Source organism: Tympanuchus pallidicinctus, unplaced genomic scaffold (genome assembly GCF_026119805.1).
Source record: "Tympanuchus pallidicinctus isolate F22 unplaced genomic scaffold, pur_lepc_1.0 scaffold17, whole genome shotgun sequence".
Classification (NCBI taxonomy): domain Eukaryota; kingdom Metazoa; phylum Chordata; class Aves; order Galliformes; family Phasianidae; genus Tympanuchus; species Tympanuchus pallidicinctus.
In genome coordinates, this window is record NW_026294690.1 from 19469924 (window position 1) to 19483371 (window position 13448).

At 40.1% G+C, this 13448-nt stretch overlaps 1 protein-coding gene across 5 annotated transcripts in view; it reads right to left on the reverse strand.

The window, feature by feature from the left end:
• FGD5 (FYVE, RhoGEF and PH domain containing 5) overlaps positions 1-13448 on the reverse strand; it is an 89847-nt gene that overhangs the window by 15566 nt on the left and 60833 nt on the right. For 3 of the 5 annotated variants that reach the window (XM_052678340.1, XM_052678344.1, XM_052678342.1), the window contains exons 9-12: positions 12445-12495; positions 10893-11032; positions 3665-3736; positions 2208-2276 (exon numbers count right to left, since the gene is read on the reverse strand). In XM_052678340.1, coding sequence (XP_052534300.1) covers positions 2208-2276; positions 3665-3736; positions 10893-11032; positions 12445-12495 — 332 coding nt within the window. Of the gene's footprint in view, positions 1-2207; positions 2277-3661; positions 3737-4430; positions 9500-10892; positions 11033-12444; positions 12496-13448 lie in introns of those variants that run through there. The other 2 variants (XM_052678341.1, XR_008205566.1) reach the window with 2 other exon arrangements.

Here is a 13448-nt window from a genome sequence, read left to right on the forward strand (position 1 = left end):
ATTTTCTAGTATGGCAACTGCAGCATCGTAAAAAGTACACAGTTCTGAAAGTTTTTTGATAAATATCACAGGGCAAGTTCTTGTTCTACCTGAATTTTGCCAGTGTTACAAAATACTTAGATACAGAGGGATTAAAAATTTAAGTTTCAAAAGACAACATTTAGAAGACTTTATTCTTGGGGCTTTCTGTGTGTTCTGTCCCCTGGATATCAGAACCAAGATAGTACGTCGGTCGGGCCACACACACTGGCAGAGGAAGGGAAGTGTTACAAAAGGCACAGGCAGCGATGGCGGTAGGCCCTTAAGGCTGCCTTAGAAAAGTTGCTACATTCAAAGACGGCAGTTTGCTGGTAGAGTTACACAGCAGTTTTAAGACCGAATAGACCATTAAACATCGCTGCAATGGTGACAGCATTACAGAAACACTGTCTGCAGTGTTAGCAGGTAATGCAAAAGCATTCAGATGTTAGTGCAGGAATTAAGTCATTTCACACTGATTTTCTTTCCTGCATTTTCACAATCGCTGCATTGCTACGCAGCCTAAGCAGCTTTCAGAGGAGAAGACGATTAAGGGCAGGTGGTGTGGGGAAAAAAATTAAAACAAACAAAAAAATATCACTGAACTAAAGGAAAGATCTTTGCCTATGACTTTTAAACCACTTCCAAGGTCCAACTGCCCCCTCCTTCAAAGAAACAGTGCAAGAAGCCTAAGGTGATTTCAATTTGTGTTAGAGGAGAAAGGAAACTTCTGTGCACCTTCTGATTCTTTAAAGTTACCACAATGGTTTAGTCCATCGTATACTTTGCATGACAGCACTCTTGGTCATGGTTTGCACTTCCAGCTGCCAGGAAGTCATGATTTCATTTCTACTTGCTATTTTTATAGTCCAAAGATGCAGACTTGAATGAAATCTCTTAAATTCACACCTTTCCTCTACTGAAAATATTTACTTTTATACATAAAACTAATGAAGCCATCAGAGAAGTGCAGTGCCAGTACTATGCCCTGTCTCATCTGACCTTTGATTATGACTGCAGTATGTGAGCAATTGGTAGAGAAGCTTGTGTATCCTACTTATGTAGAAGTAGGAATTGTTATTAATAAGGGGGAAAAAGAATTAATGGCAAAAATCTACTCTTTCTGATAAGCCATCTCTCCTCATAATAGACCTAGGGGGAAAAGCTGTCAACACTTACAGAGACCATAGTGAATATATAATCCAGGCATGTGATCCATTTATTTTAAAGTGAAGTTTGCAAACAATACTTCAATGTTAGTATCAGCAGTAGTGCTCAATACTCTATGGTGCTTTTTAATTTCACAGACATGAATAGGTAATCATTGCAAAAGTTTTATGACATGCAAGTATTTTCCCCTTCATACAAATGAAAGCATAAATATAACTGTTGTTGTACAGTGAGCTACCTGCAACAAACAGAACTCACGAGCCTGGAGTCTCAGATCCTCTATAACTTTTCAGCGTTGCGTGTAATGCAGAACAGAAAGCATCAGTGCTAATGTTGCATCTACAAGAGTTGTTTCTCGTGTTTTGATTTGTGAATGCTTACATTTTTCCAGTTCAGTTTGGATCCATGTAAAGGGCTTTCCAGCCAAATGATTACAGGTTAATTTCTCATAACTGTCTTAAAATTTTGCAAGGCCTTAACTGAAAACTGCTGCTTTGAGTCAACAGAGATCTGAAGGTGTGCTTTCAGAGGGACTGTCTCTAGGTAGCTCAGAAAGTTATCAGCTGATTTACTTGGCGACATCAGGAACTAAAACCTAGCCTCTGAGCTTCAAGGATAGAAATCTTGTCCAAATACGCCCAAAGGCTGTTTTCGTAAACCTTACTAGCAGGGTTTGTTTTCTGTTTCTGATCAGATCTCCTAGGGCCTCAGAGGAGAATTTTAAGAGCAAAGCTTAATCAGTGGAAACGTGCACTTCAGTGCTTCCATCTTCCTGAGCACATTGGAAACCTGCATTCCTTTGCAGAATTATGGCTTAGTCAGAGCTGTATAGAGTTGTGGCAAAAATGGAAGGCTGCACAGCCCTTACTGCTGTGCAGTGCTAACAGGGATATGGAAGGCCTACAGACTTGTACATCCTGATAGCAACCGGAGCCCAGTCAGCACATCACTGCTGACAATGAAATGACGTAGTGGTGGAGAAGATACGAAAGATACAGTAAAAACAAAAAAAATCCTACCAAGAACAAGTGCCGAGGGTGCCTGTTTTTCCCAGAGACTTTCATCAGTGTTCCTTCTTTCACAAAGATCTAGAAGGAAAAGAAAAAGTTGTAATCCTGAGACTTCATACTGGAGTTTATTAAGAAGCAAGAACATACATTCCGTGAGAAGGCAGCACTCAGCTGCTTTCATCAGCACAGTAACGGATGGATACCTCAACACATGCTTCTAGCCCTCCTCATGATTAGCCTTAGTCTATGCCTGTGTCAGCCCCGCTGCTCTTTATTGCTTGCATTTGTCTCTGACAGTTTAGAAACTCCCTTGTGAGACACCAGGCAGTCCTCAGCATATTCTTCTGCACAGCCAACATCTACTGGGCTTCAAAAGAAGAACTCATCCCCTAATTATGAAAAATCAAACGAACCGAAAAGAAATATTGAGACCTATTCACATAACTAAGCCTGTGTACACGTACATATTTGCAAGCACAATACCTTGTCTGTCCATATTATTATTATGTGTGTAAATAGGAATGTATGTGTAACCAGCTAAATGGTCTGAATGGAAATGTAGGATTGAATAACTCAAGAAAGAAATCTTTTAAAGTGTAGAGCAGTTTGGACCTAAGAAAACTGGCAATACTGGAAACATAAGAGGAAAATTTTACATTTGGTGCTTCAACTATCCTCTTTCCTGTGTTTCTGTTCGTATATTTGTAATGCAATGGAAAGTGCAGCAATGACAGCAGACCAACAAGATCCTAGGCTGCAGCAAGTGAGGATTTGCTCATACATAATAACTGTGGGCATAGGAGTAAAGGAAAGAAGCTGCTTACCTTTGTCAGGTCTCAAGTATGCAGAGATCTCCAGTGAGATACCCTTGCCTCCACTGTCAACCCTTAAATGAGGTCTGGGAAGGGGTGGATCCTGGCTCCATCCCTTCCAGTCACTCAGGTACACTGCATGCACCTGAGCTCCCCAGGGCTGATCCTGCCTACCTACCAGGTGCTCAATCACTGTTTCAAGTTGTGACTTAACATTTAAAAGTGATATCTTGTATTAAAAGCACACTGGCAAACAGTAACAATGAAAATCTGAAAGTATGTAATCCCCCGATTAGAGTAATCTTACCTAGCCAAATAAAGTTTTGAGCCTTTACAGGCTGCAAGCAGTTTCTGCTAGCATTTCACACCTTCCAACAGGAGTACAGAAGGCAAACAGCATCTTCTCCAGAACATGATACCCATGGGGTAGCTTAAGAGAGTGGGAGCAAGAAGTACAATGGCCATTCACACATGTGAAATCACAGAGCACTGCCAGAGTGATGGTTGCTTACATAAACCAGCGCTACAACTCTTATCACAGAGGGGCAGAAAACAACACCTGTAGATGTCTGAAATCTTGCTATCCACACAGAAAGAGATAAAGCTGGCCGGAAACGATGTCCTTATCGGCACAGTTCTGCCTGCAGCACTCACCCTTCCTGGCTGGAGGAGGCCGCTTTGCCCTCTCACACTATGCTCAATGTGGACCAGCTTCTGCAAGTTTTCCTAAGGGAGAGAAGCAACATTTAGATGACTAGATGGTGACTGCTCTTTAGTCAAACAGACATACCGTCCCTCATCCCTCCTCACCATTTTATTTCTCTGTAACAGCGAAGTGATATTAGAGAACAAGGTTTCAGAAAGAACTAAGCCCACAGTCTTTAAGTACAGGAAGTCTTCTTCCAGCCTCACAGGTTCTATAGAACCTCACCACCTGCATTCGCATCTGCTGTGACACCATACACTGATAACTTTTTAACACCCGCCCCCTCGTCCTTTAGTTTACTTTCAGAACAGCCCGCTCACTCCATGCAGCATTCATACATTAGCATCTTCACTAGCTTTCTTGATCTGCAAACCAAAAAACTATAAGCAGGAACAAAATACAGTAACTACTCCAATGCTTGCTTATTAGTGGCATAACATGGATAATTCAAAGCATGCTTTGACGCAGTAAGGCCATCGCTAGGATTATCTGGAGGTTTATATTCTGCACTAACAGATTAGTGACTTTGAACCAGGGAATTCAGAAGCTTAACTAGTAAGGAGGTATTACCATCGCATCTCTTTTGATGATTTGCAAAGAAGCTCATCAGCAGACTCCAATACTGTTGACTACTGTAGGGAAAGGCAGGTAACTAGCTTTAAATCACTCCAAAAAAGCAATAGTCACAAGCCAGTCAAAGAAAGAGTTGCTTACCCATCCCAAGGATCAGGGCTCACCAAATACTCAAAAAGAAGGGATGACCAGGTAGAGAGGAATTCTTCCCTGGGGCAACCAGCCCTTAAATAAGGCTTAGGGAGTGGTGGAACTAGGCTCCACCCCTTCCAGTCGCAGAGACGAATTGCTTTCCCCTGTGTTCCCAGGGCTGGCTGTGTCCCTTCACCAGGTGTTCAGTCATCAGTTCAGGCTGTGACTTAGCAGTTCTCATACAACTGCCTGCCTGACTTGAGAGCACAGACAGGGTATGGGCACATGACATTAATTTATCTGAAGATGGTAAATGAAATTAATCTAATTAAGTCTTTACAATCATTAAAACAAAGATCGTATTGGATGGAATATGTAGAAGAGGAAGGAGGGTCTGCATCTGAGCAATACTGCTAGAGTCTCTTCAAATCATTTGTGTAGCAGATACTGCTGCTAAAACCCAGGCTTGCACACAGTTGTGGTTTTATCTGGTCTAAGCACTAAAATGAGCTGCACAACAGCACTGAGATATCACTAGAATGTGTCCAAATGTTAGCACTCTCTTGTCCAAGTTAACCACTGTTCTAACTCCCTGATTACACACACAGAAAAGCTACTGATTAAGCATCATATTTGACAGTTTCATGATCTGGAAGCCTTTAACTACTTTTTGCTATGTCAGAGAATGACATGTTCACCTTTGCTGCACTGACTGACTTCAAGCTATCCCTGGGCTTAGTTAGATTCTATTAGATTTTAAAGTGTAATCAAGGATGTATCTAAGATACACAAATCAGTGACATCTACTAAATAAGCTAATTAAGAAAACCATCACAGATATCAGAAGGAGCGCATCTATGTCAGCATAATGTTCTTTCAGGCTAATTTATGTTGAATTCCAGCTAACAATTAATGCAGCTATCTCAGCTTGCTTTCTGAGATAAACATGAAATAGCTCTGTATGTTACTGCTCTGGTGAAAAACTGCACTTATTTAGAAAGGTTTACTTCTAAATCAATAACCACATACCAAACACATTAGACTACCTACAAGCCTTGAGTAGCACAAGGCTGTATTGTGAGCACACAACAGAACTGGCAGTTGACATATTTTCAACACTTTCAGCCATCAGGTATATCTTTTGCAATGCTGCAACCAACAAACAGAATTTTTCATGTAACTTCTAAAATACTACAGGCTTGCAAAACTGAAACAATATATAAACTAATAGCACAGGAACCGTCAGCTATAATGCAACAACTGACACTTGAAAAAGACATTTTCAGAGGACATCTCCATCACTGAAAGGTATTTTAGCCCTAGCAAAACTTGTCAAATTGACATCTTCCAGAATAAAAGCCCGTTCTTCATCTATAGAAAAGGCATTGCCTTCTTGTGAGCACACTCTTGGCAAGTACTGGTGCTACACACTGTGATTTCTATAAGCGTGAAAGAAGAACTCAGTTGCTGCCAGTCAGATGCACTGCAGCTTTTCTTAGCACTGCTCGTGACACGGCTGTTGTAATGCCGACTTTTGCAACATGGACATATGTTCACCAGAAAATGGACGAAGATGTATCAAAAGCATTTCCTGTAGGAAGTCAAACAGACCCTGCATGTGAAGGATTGTGATTTATCTGGAAATGCGGGCAGCTTAGGAGGGTACAATTTCCTTAGAGTTCCCTAAAACACTCTGTTTTTTTCATTTTTCTTAAAACCCTATTCATTCTTCTGTTAAATACCCTTCCAAAGCTGGAATTCCAAAATTAAAACAAAGCTCCACCCAGTTAGTACTGCAAATACGGAGTGGCTAAAATCCTTCTCTGGAAAGGTTAGCAATGAACCGCAGCTTCCGTATGGCAAGCAATATTATCATTGCATCCACAAAGGAGTACTGCCTCCTCAGAAATTCACCAGCTGCTAACAGCTACAATAATTTATTGTATCTAATCTATTGTATCTAATTTATCTGCTAGCATTGCAAGACCTCTAAAAGATTGAAGAAGTGCAAAAAGCAATGCAAACCCTGATCAGTTCAAGTAGTGGATGGCTCCAAGAGTTACAGATAGACTCAATGCTATGTGGTGATGGCACAACTTCTGCCTCTACTGCACATCTGTAAGCTGCCAATAATATTTTCATAGTTGAGAAGAATGCTATGCAGATAGTTACTATGCTAATATGTCTGAAAGTCCTGGGCTAATAGTTTCCAGGGGAAGTGTGCTGAACTGTTATTATAATGAAACAAAAAAGCCAATAACAAATCTTTTATATTCTGCAGAAGATATAGATCATAATTCAGTATTGCCATCTGATATTTAGAGTATAGTTTGATCAGTTAATAAATAGCAGCAGAATACTTCCTCTTTCCAGATACGTGCCAAACCAATTATTGCTAGAACTTCAGCTGAGTGCATGTCAAGTTGCTAACACTAAATTGAGTTACTCTGTTCAGATTGCACTGTAATTAAAGACACTTCTAAAATTCTTTGCATTTTTGAAAATCCGAGAGAAAGAACAGAACCTCTGGTTACAATCTTCTTCGTTGGGATATTAAGCTATCTCTGATATCGCAGAATATTGAACTTCAATCCTCATGAACGTGAGAATCTTCACAAAACCCACAGTGTTCACACAGTCAGGAGAGAAGGAGATTTTATTTCATCTCTTCCAGGCCATAGCTTCAAAAAGAGTAGATACGCTCTGACAGTATGATAAAAAATGAAGTGTAAAGGTCAGTGTGGAATGTGTGATGAAATTGTTCCCAAACAGACATTAAAGTAAATACTATACAGCCTGTTTTGTCTATAAAACACAGAGGGTCTGGTGATGTTCTTCAAATTAAACTGTGGATTAGTGGAGATAAGAATCATTTCACAGCAATGCACCACAGTAAATATCAATCTTTCATAAAAAGTATGAAAGAGCTACAAGCTAATCACTACCACTTCAAAGGAAGTTGCTTATTCCTTAGCCATAAGTATCAGAGAATCTCTATTTGCTGTTTTGATAACTGTTGCTTACTACTAGATTTCCTTCCTGCATGGCGTGGCTTCCTGCAGAGCCAATCTAACCCACAAAAAACTCAGCTGTTGTCAAAATGAGTCAGCTGAAAGATTTGTAAGCGCTGTCAGCAAACTAACACCCATGTCTTAGTGCAATTGCATCCAGCCCAACGTTGATGCTCTCTGTTGATATCTTCTTGGAGGTTCTCCCCGTAGGCAAAATCCAAAATTGAGTTATTTGGTTTATACAAAAAAAACCCATGATACAAAAAAACAGGGTTTGAACGTTCATGACTATTTCCACCAGTAATATAACTCCACTGATTTCACTGCAGTGGGAATGAAAATCTGATTCTGTCCACTCTCTTACACAGAGAAGTATTCATACAAATCTCCCATGTATTTGAATAAAACCTAAAGAAGCAGAGGAACCACAAAAAAATGTGGGACCTTGCTCTGATAGAAACTGAGCTCCTACAATTCTCAGCCTCTAATATGGGTGTCCCTAAACCTGTGAGATTATGGTGAAAACCTGAGATCTCAATTATATAATTAAGTAAAATTTTTATTTTGGTACAAAGAATGTTTTATTAATGAAAAAGGATGACTGGGAAGCCTATGCCTAGGGAGAAAATAAATCAAACCTGTTGAAAGCTTTGTCCAGCAAGTCCAGGGTTTCAGAGTCATTCTGTCAAGTGGCTAAATTACATTTCTTTTCATGGTAAAATTTAGGCTTGTTCAACAACATCCTCCCTGCTGTCTACATGCGCTTGTCTGGTAGCAGTACAGTGTTTGTACAGTAATCAATTGATTATTGGTGAAAATTATTTGGAAATAGTCCATATAATATCATTATTTCCATGCATCTCCTTTCTATTATGCTTCTTCCCTTCTCTTTCACTATTACATGTATGACTGCAACACAACTATCATTCCACCTTCAGAAACTTCCCTCACAACTTTTGTCCTCATTCTGCCTGATACAACGGCTGTTCCAATAGTAATGCCTAAGGTTAAAGCCATTATGAAATGCGTGACAGGTGGCAGCAGAGGGGCAATCTGACAAAAGGTGTAGAGAAAGCAAAAATATGGAACTGAACTCCTCCATGTGGAAAAAGCAGCGCCCACTGACAGCAATGGATGATTAATGAACACTTATGTAGGCCCAACAGCGAGTGCAACACAGCGAGGGGTGGGTGGTGCACCTCAGCAGCGTGACAGCGGGCCACCTCCTCTGGTGCAAACTCGTACAAACATGGTGTGCAGGCTCTTGTTCATTGCTAATGGTGGAGACGGTTAAAAAGACAGTGTTTCCCATGGTAATCAGGAGAAGTAAAAGAAATGCTGCTCCTAAAGCGAAGGTTGGAAAGGTTTTGGGTTGTCACAGAACCATACCAACACAGTAATACTGGCATGACTGCTATGTAGAATTTTCTGAGCTAGATGTGGTAGGACAGCAGGGAGTTGAGAAGCTTGACACTGAAAAGTGGAAAAAGACACAAAAAATAGGCCCACGCTTTTTTTTTTTTTTTTTTTCTTCTCCCCTTTTTAAGTTCTCACTATGACAGCATAGTTCCAAACACTGAGTTTTGGCATTAAAACCTTAAACCTCAGGATGCTCAAAGTTTTGATCTGTTCCCATGGCTTGAAATTGTCTCCACACAAAACCAGAAACCTACTAGTTAGGCTTCATGTCGATCTGCAGTAATCTTGCCACTGACTTCAGGAAAAGCAGGTTCAGAGCCCTAGCCTCAGTTTCTATACATTGGAAGGTATAGGAATCAGATTCACAAAGCCAGGTTTCTCTATTCACAAAACTGTATGTACTTTTAACTACAACTTATGTCTTTCTGATACAACTATTACCAGATTCAGCTCTTTTCTCTCTCTGGCCATGAAGTGATCATCACTGAATATGGTGCTCTAAAACAGCCCACGAACACATGGGCTGCATTTATGACTTTGGCACACACATCAGAGACACTGCTTTTAAATCTGAGCAGCAGGGATTGTCAGATGTGAGCAGAAGTTGAGATTCTTGGCTCTTAGGTTCATCTGCCTTACTCCTTCACCCTGCAGCCAGAAGGCAAAGGCATTAAAGGAAATGTGCTGAGCCAGCAGTGCTGGTATGCATCTGTAATGGCCCTCAGCATGTCTTTCCTTACAAATTCCCTATTCTTTCAACTTTAAAATCCTATTTGAAAACAAACTCCCGATAAGATGAGTTGATACTTCATTTCTCCCCTTTACGGTTAGGTTTCTCCTCTTTGTCCCTTGGATTTCATGTTATGATGCCTGAGTAATTGTTAATAACCATCTTCTGCTAAGCAGATGAAATAATGAAGAAGCAACTTGAGTGCCAGCTGTAATTAACTACGTGGAAGGATGTTTGCACTGCGAGAGAGATCTCTAATTTAGCAAAGGCATAGTAAAATCCCAAGGCAGACTGCTAAAGTCCACAACATCCGAGTGAGAATTAAAACATGAACAGCTTCCCAAAAGATACGATGCATGGAACTTGGAATTACTGTGATTCAACACAACAACAAAATACTTCCTCTGGACGCTACGTCTGCGCAAAGACATAGTTCTACATAAATGAGCCTCAGGAGACAACGTAGGGAATTTATCTGAAAGTGTGAGTGGCTGCTAAGGCAAAAAGAGATACTTCCTCTAGCTATGATACCACCTGGAGGTCCACCAAGTTGAATTTCTTTGGAACCTGCTGCATCCCCATGTCTGACCCTCTCTACAGCCTCCCAGCTGGCACCTTACTGATGTCAGCAGCAAGACTCCTGTCATCTTAGATAAAAATCAGATCTAGATCTTTGGAAACAAGTGGTCATAAAACTAGTTATACTTCAGCTATCTTTGCCAGTAAATCAGGATTCTGATACCACGTGAAAAATATGTCATAGTGACTTAATAGTGAATGTTCATTACTTCAGACAACTACATGACTTATTTAGATACGTAAATCTTACTTGAGCCATGAGCTATACCCTATGAAAATCATGGCCAGTTGGCTGCTTGAACGTTTACAAGACTGTAAACCAGAATAAATTCTTCAGTAAAATGGGATTCCAGAAGAGAGGAAAACAGACATAAATGACTTTTGGAGTATATTTTTGACAGCACATATTTAATGACTTCAGCATTTAATATCCAAAACCATCCTAGACTAAAAACATAACTACAAAAATTCCCATCTCTCACTTCCTTGTGTCACATCCCATTTCAGCAATCCCAAAAGGAAAAAAAGCACTTTGTGCCGCTTGCTACAGTGACTTGCACCTTGCACAGCTATACTACCTATTCCATATCTGCAGTGGTCTAAACCAGTTCTGTATAAACTCTTGAGCTTCACCCTGCAGGAGGCTTCAGAATTTAACAGATATGAAGTCACTTCATCAAATGTACAGAGAAGACTGTTGATCAGGAGAGAGGGTATCAGGGTAGCACTCACCCCTTGGAGCATGCTCTCATTGGCTTGATCCGCAATTTCAGAAACAATGAATAAGGCAGCTGAAGAACGAAGTAAAACAAAGGCCACAAATAATGTCAGAGAGGAAGAAAACCCAAATCCTTTCTGTTTAGAAGGATATCCTTAATTAAAACAAAAACAAACAAAAAAAAACAACCCTTGGCAGCAGCTCTGTAAATCTTTTGGCATCATCAAGATGCAACTGCCCAACAAGTTCAAGACCCAGAAGATACATCCTTCTGTTGATGAAAGCTCTGCATCATGTATGTATTGACACAGAGCTCATGAGGTTCCTTTAAAGCAAAAAATATTTTATGATGTTTTCTAGCTACAGACTTACAAAAGTAGAAGCTTGTGGTAGGGATAGATTCATGTAATCCAGCTTCCACCATCTAAAAGGATGGAAGTTAAGTCACCTGGACTGCCCTTACTGCCAAGGGAGAGCATAGGACATGCTTTTTTGACAAGTGTGCATGAAGTGGTGACATGAATTAATATCTGGATTCTCCACTGTTAGCTGGCCCAAGGGCAACAGTGTAACAGTTTAGATCTTTCTTTCAAATCTCTTTTCCTGTGGAGCAGGACATCCTACTTATTTTTGGGCCTAATTTTGGAGCATCTGAACCATTGCTGGCCAGAAGTGTAACGAGCATGCACTGAACACAAATAAGATCAGCAAATGTAGCTATACAGCCTGAACATTGGCTTAAATTGCTGCTAAAGCCAGCATACCTAGTCAGTGACTAGGGTCCTACGTTTTGTGAGACTCTACTATTGGTCCTAGTAGACTGACCTTCAGTCACAGTCCTTTTTGCTGTGGCTTGCTTTGGATTCACACTATAAGAGAGGCAAACTGGTTTCCTCAATACAGCGTTATCCTTCTTACTTCAGCCTGGAAAGTACTACCATTCATACGTAGGCTAAACCTCCCTTTGACTTCAGTGGAATTAGGAGACTCCTGCTTTATCCATTCAATGTGTTAGAAAGGGTGGCGTTAGCAACTGCACTTCAGGATCTGTTCTTCATTAAGCAGAACAGATTTTTATGCACTTTATGCTGGGTTTACTTAGTCTTAAATAATACAGTATACAGATATATAGTTCAAATCTGGGTGTCTCCAAAGTTGTAAGAGAGAGCAGGCACGTTCAAGATAGTGGTATACAAACAAGTAGGTGGACAAATCCCAACTGGATTTACAATGACCAGGCCAAGCATGGATGGAGGCAAAGAGAACTAGGGTTTTTCACATGATGGAGGCTGAAGTAAAATGTCAGCACTGCATCACCGCATGATCATTTCTTTTTCTGTAAGTTAATCACATCAAAGCCATTGAAAGTCCGCACATTTCACTGAAAAAGACAGGGTTCTTGCCTTTAATAATTTATTTAGGTTAGTAATGAATTACTGTAGACCTTACATCTAACCCTTATCTTAAAAAATAAGCCCCTTCTATATATTTTCAATATAGATCTGGCACCTCTTTAGAAGCAGAGTTTGTGAAACAGGACTTGTTGTTCTACCCATTTCATTTTACCTTGTGTGGCTTCATACTCCGTAGAATCAGGGCAAAGATTATTCAAGTAATCTGTAGAAAATAATGAAACAAATCAAAATTCAGATCCATATGATCTGCAGTTGGATTAGCAAAATTATAGAATGTTTTATATTACTGTCCTATACTACTTCATTCCCAAATAATTAGATTTATATTGCTGCATTCCAAAGTGAAAGATCTTTGGTAGTACTCTACCTTGAAAATCAGTGCAAGAGAACTGATTCACACTTGGACTCACCACACAACGCAGCATAAACAGCAGAACAACAACAGTTATTTCCTTGTTTCTCAGCCAAGATAATTGCTGAGTAACACAATTTGACAAACAATTCAAATAATTATTCTTCTCATAAATTCTGTTTTCCCCCCAAATAAACGGTGTTGGCTGTAATGACGTTTTATATATTAATACCTGATGTAAGCAGTCTGTTCTTTGCCTGAGTCTTTGTGCCTTTAATTGCTGTGATAGAGAGTACTACTTTTTTTTTTTTTTTCAATTGAAGTGTAACCATGACATGTTTCATTCATCTCTGATTAATCCAAGCTCTTAAATTCTACAGCCAAGAATAAGGCCCACGTGCTGGGAATGGCATTGCTCATATATCTGTTCTCTTGAACATCCTGCCAATACGCATTTATTTTTCTGGGGCTGTCCTCTCCGTGGCACTCCAATAACTGCCCAGCTTTCTGGAGCCAGGAGTTCAGTTCAGTTTCTTTTTGCCTGGAGTTCAGGAAAGCTTCTGCCTGCACTCAGTCATGCAGGAAGGGGCTGTTTGGTATAATCAGGCAATATTTAATGTTACTTTTTATAGCTGCAAGCTCTGTCCTTGGCTATAGACATTTAATTGAGCAGGTAGCTCTTTTTGGCTCAAGTACAGTAACTAGCAACCAATCTCCTGATGAAACAATCTTCCCTGTCTGATAGGAACAGACAGTTATGAACACACAAAAACACCTGTGTATTTTTTTCTTTTTTTTTTTTC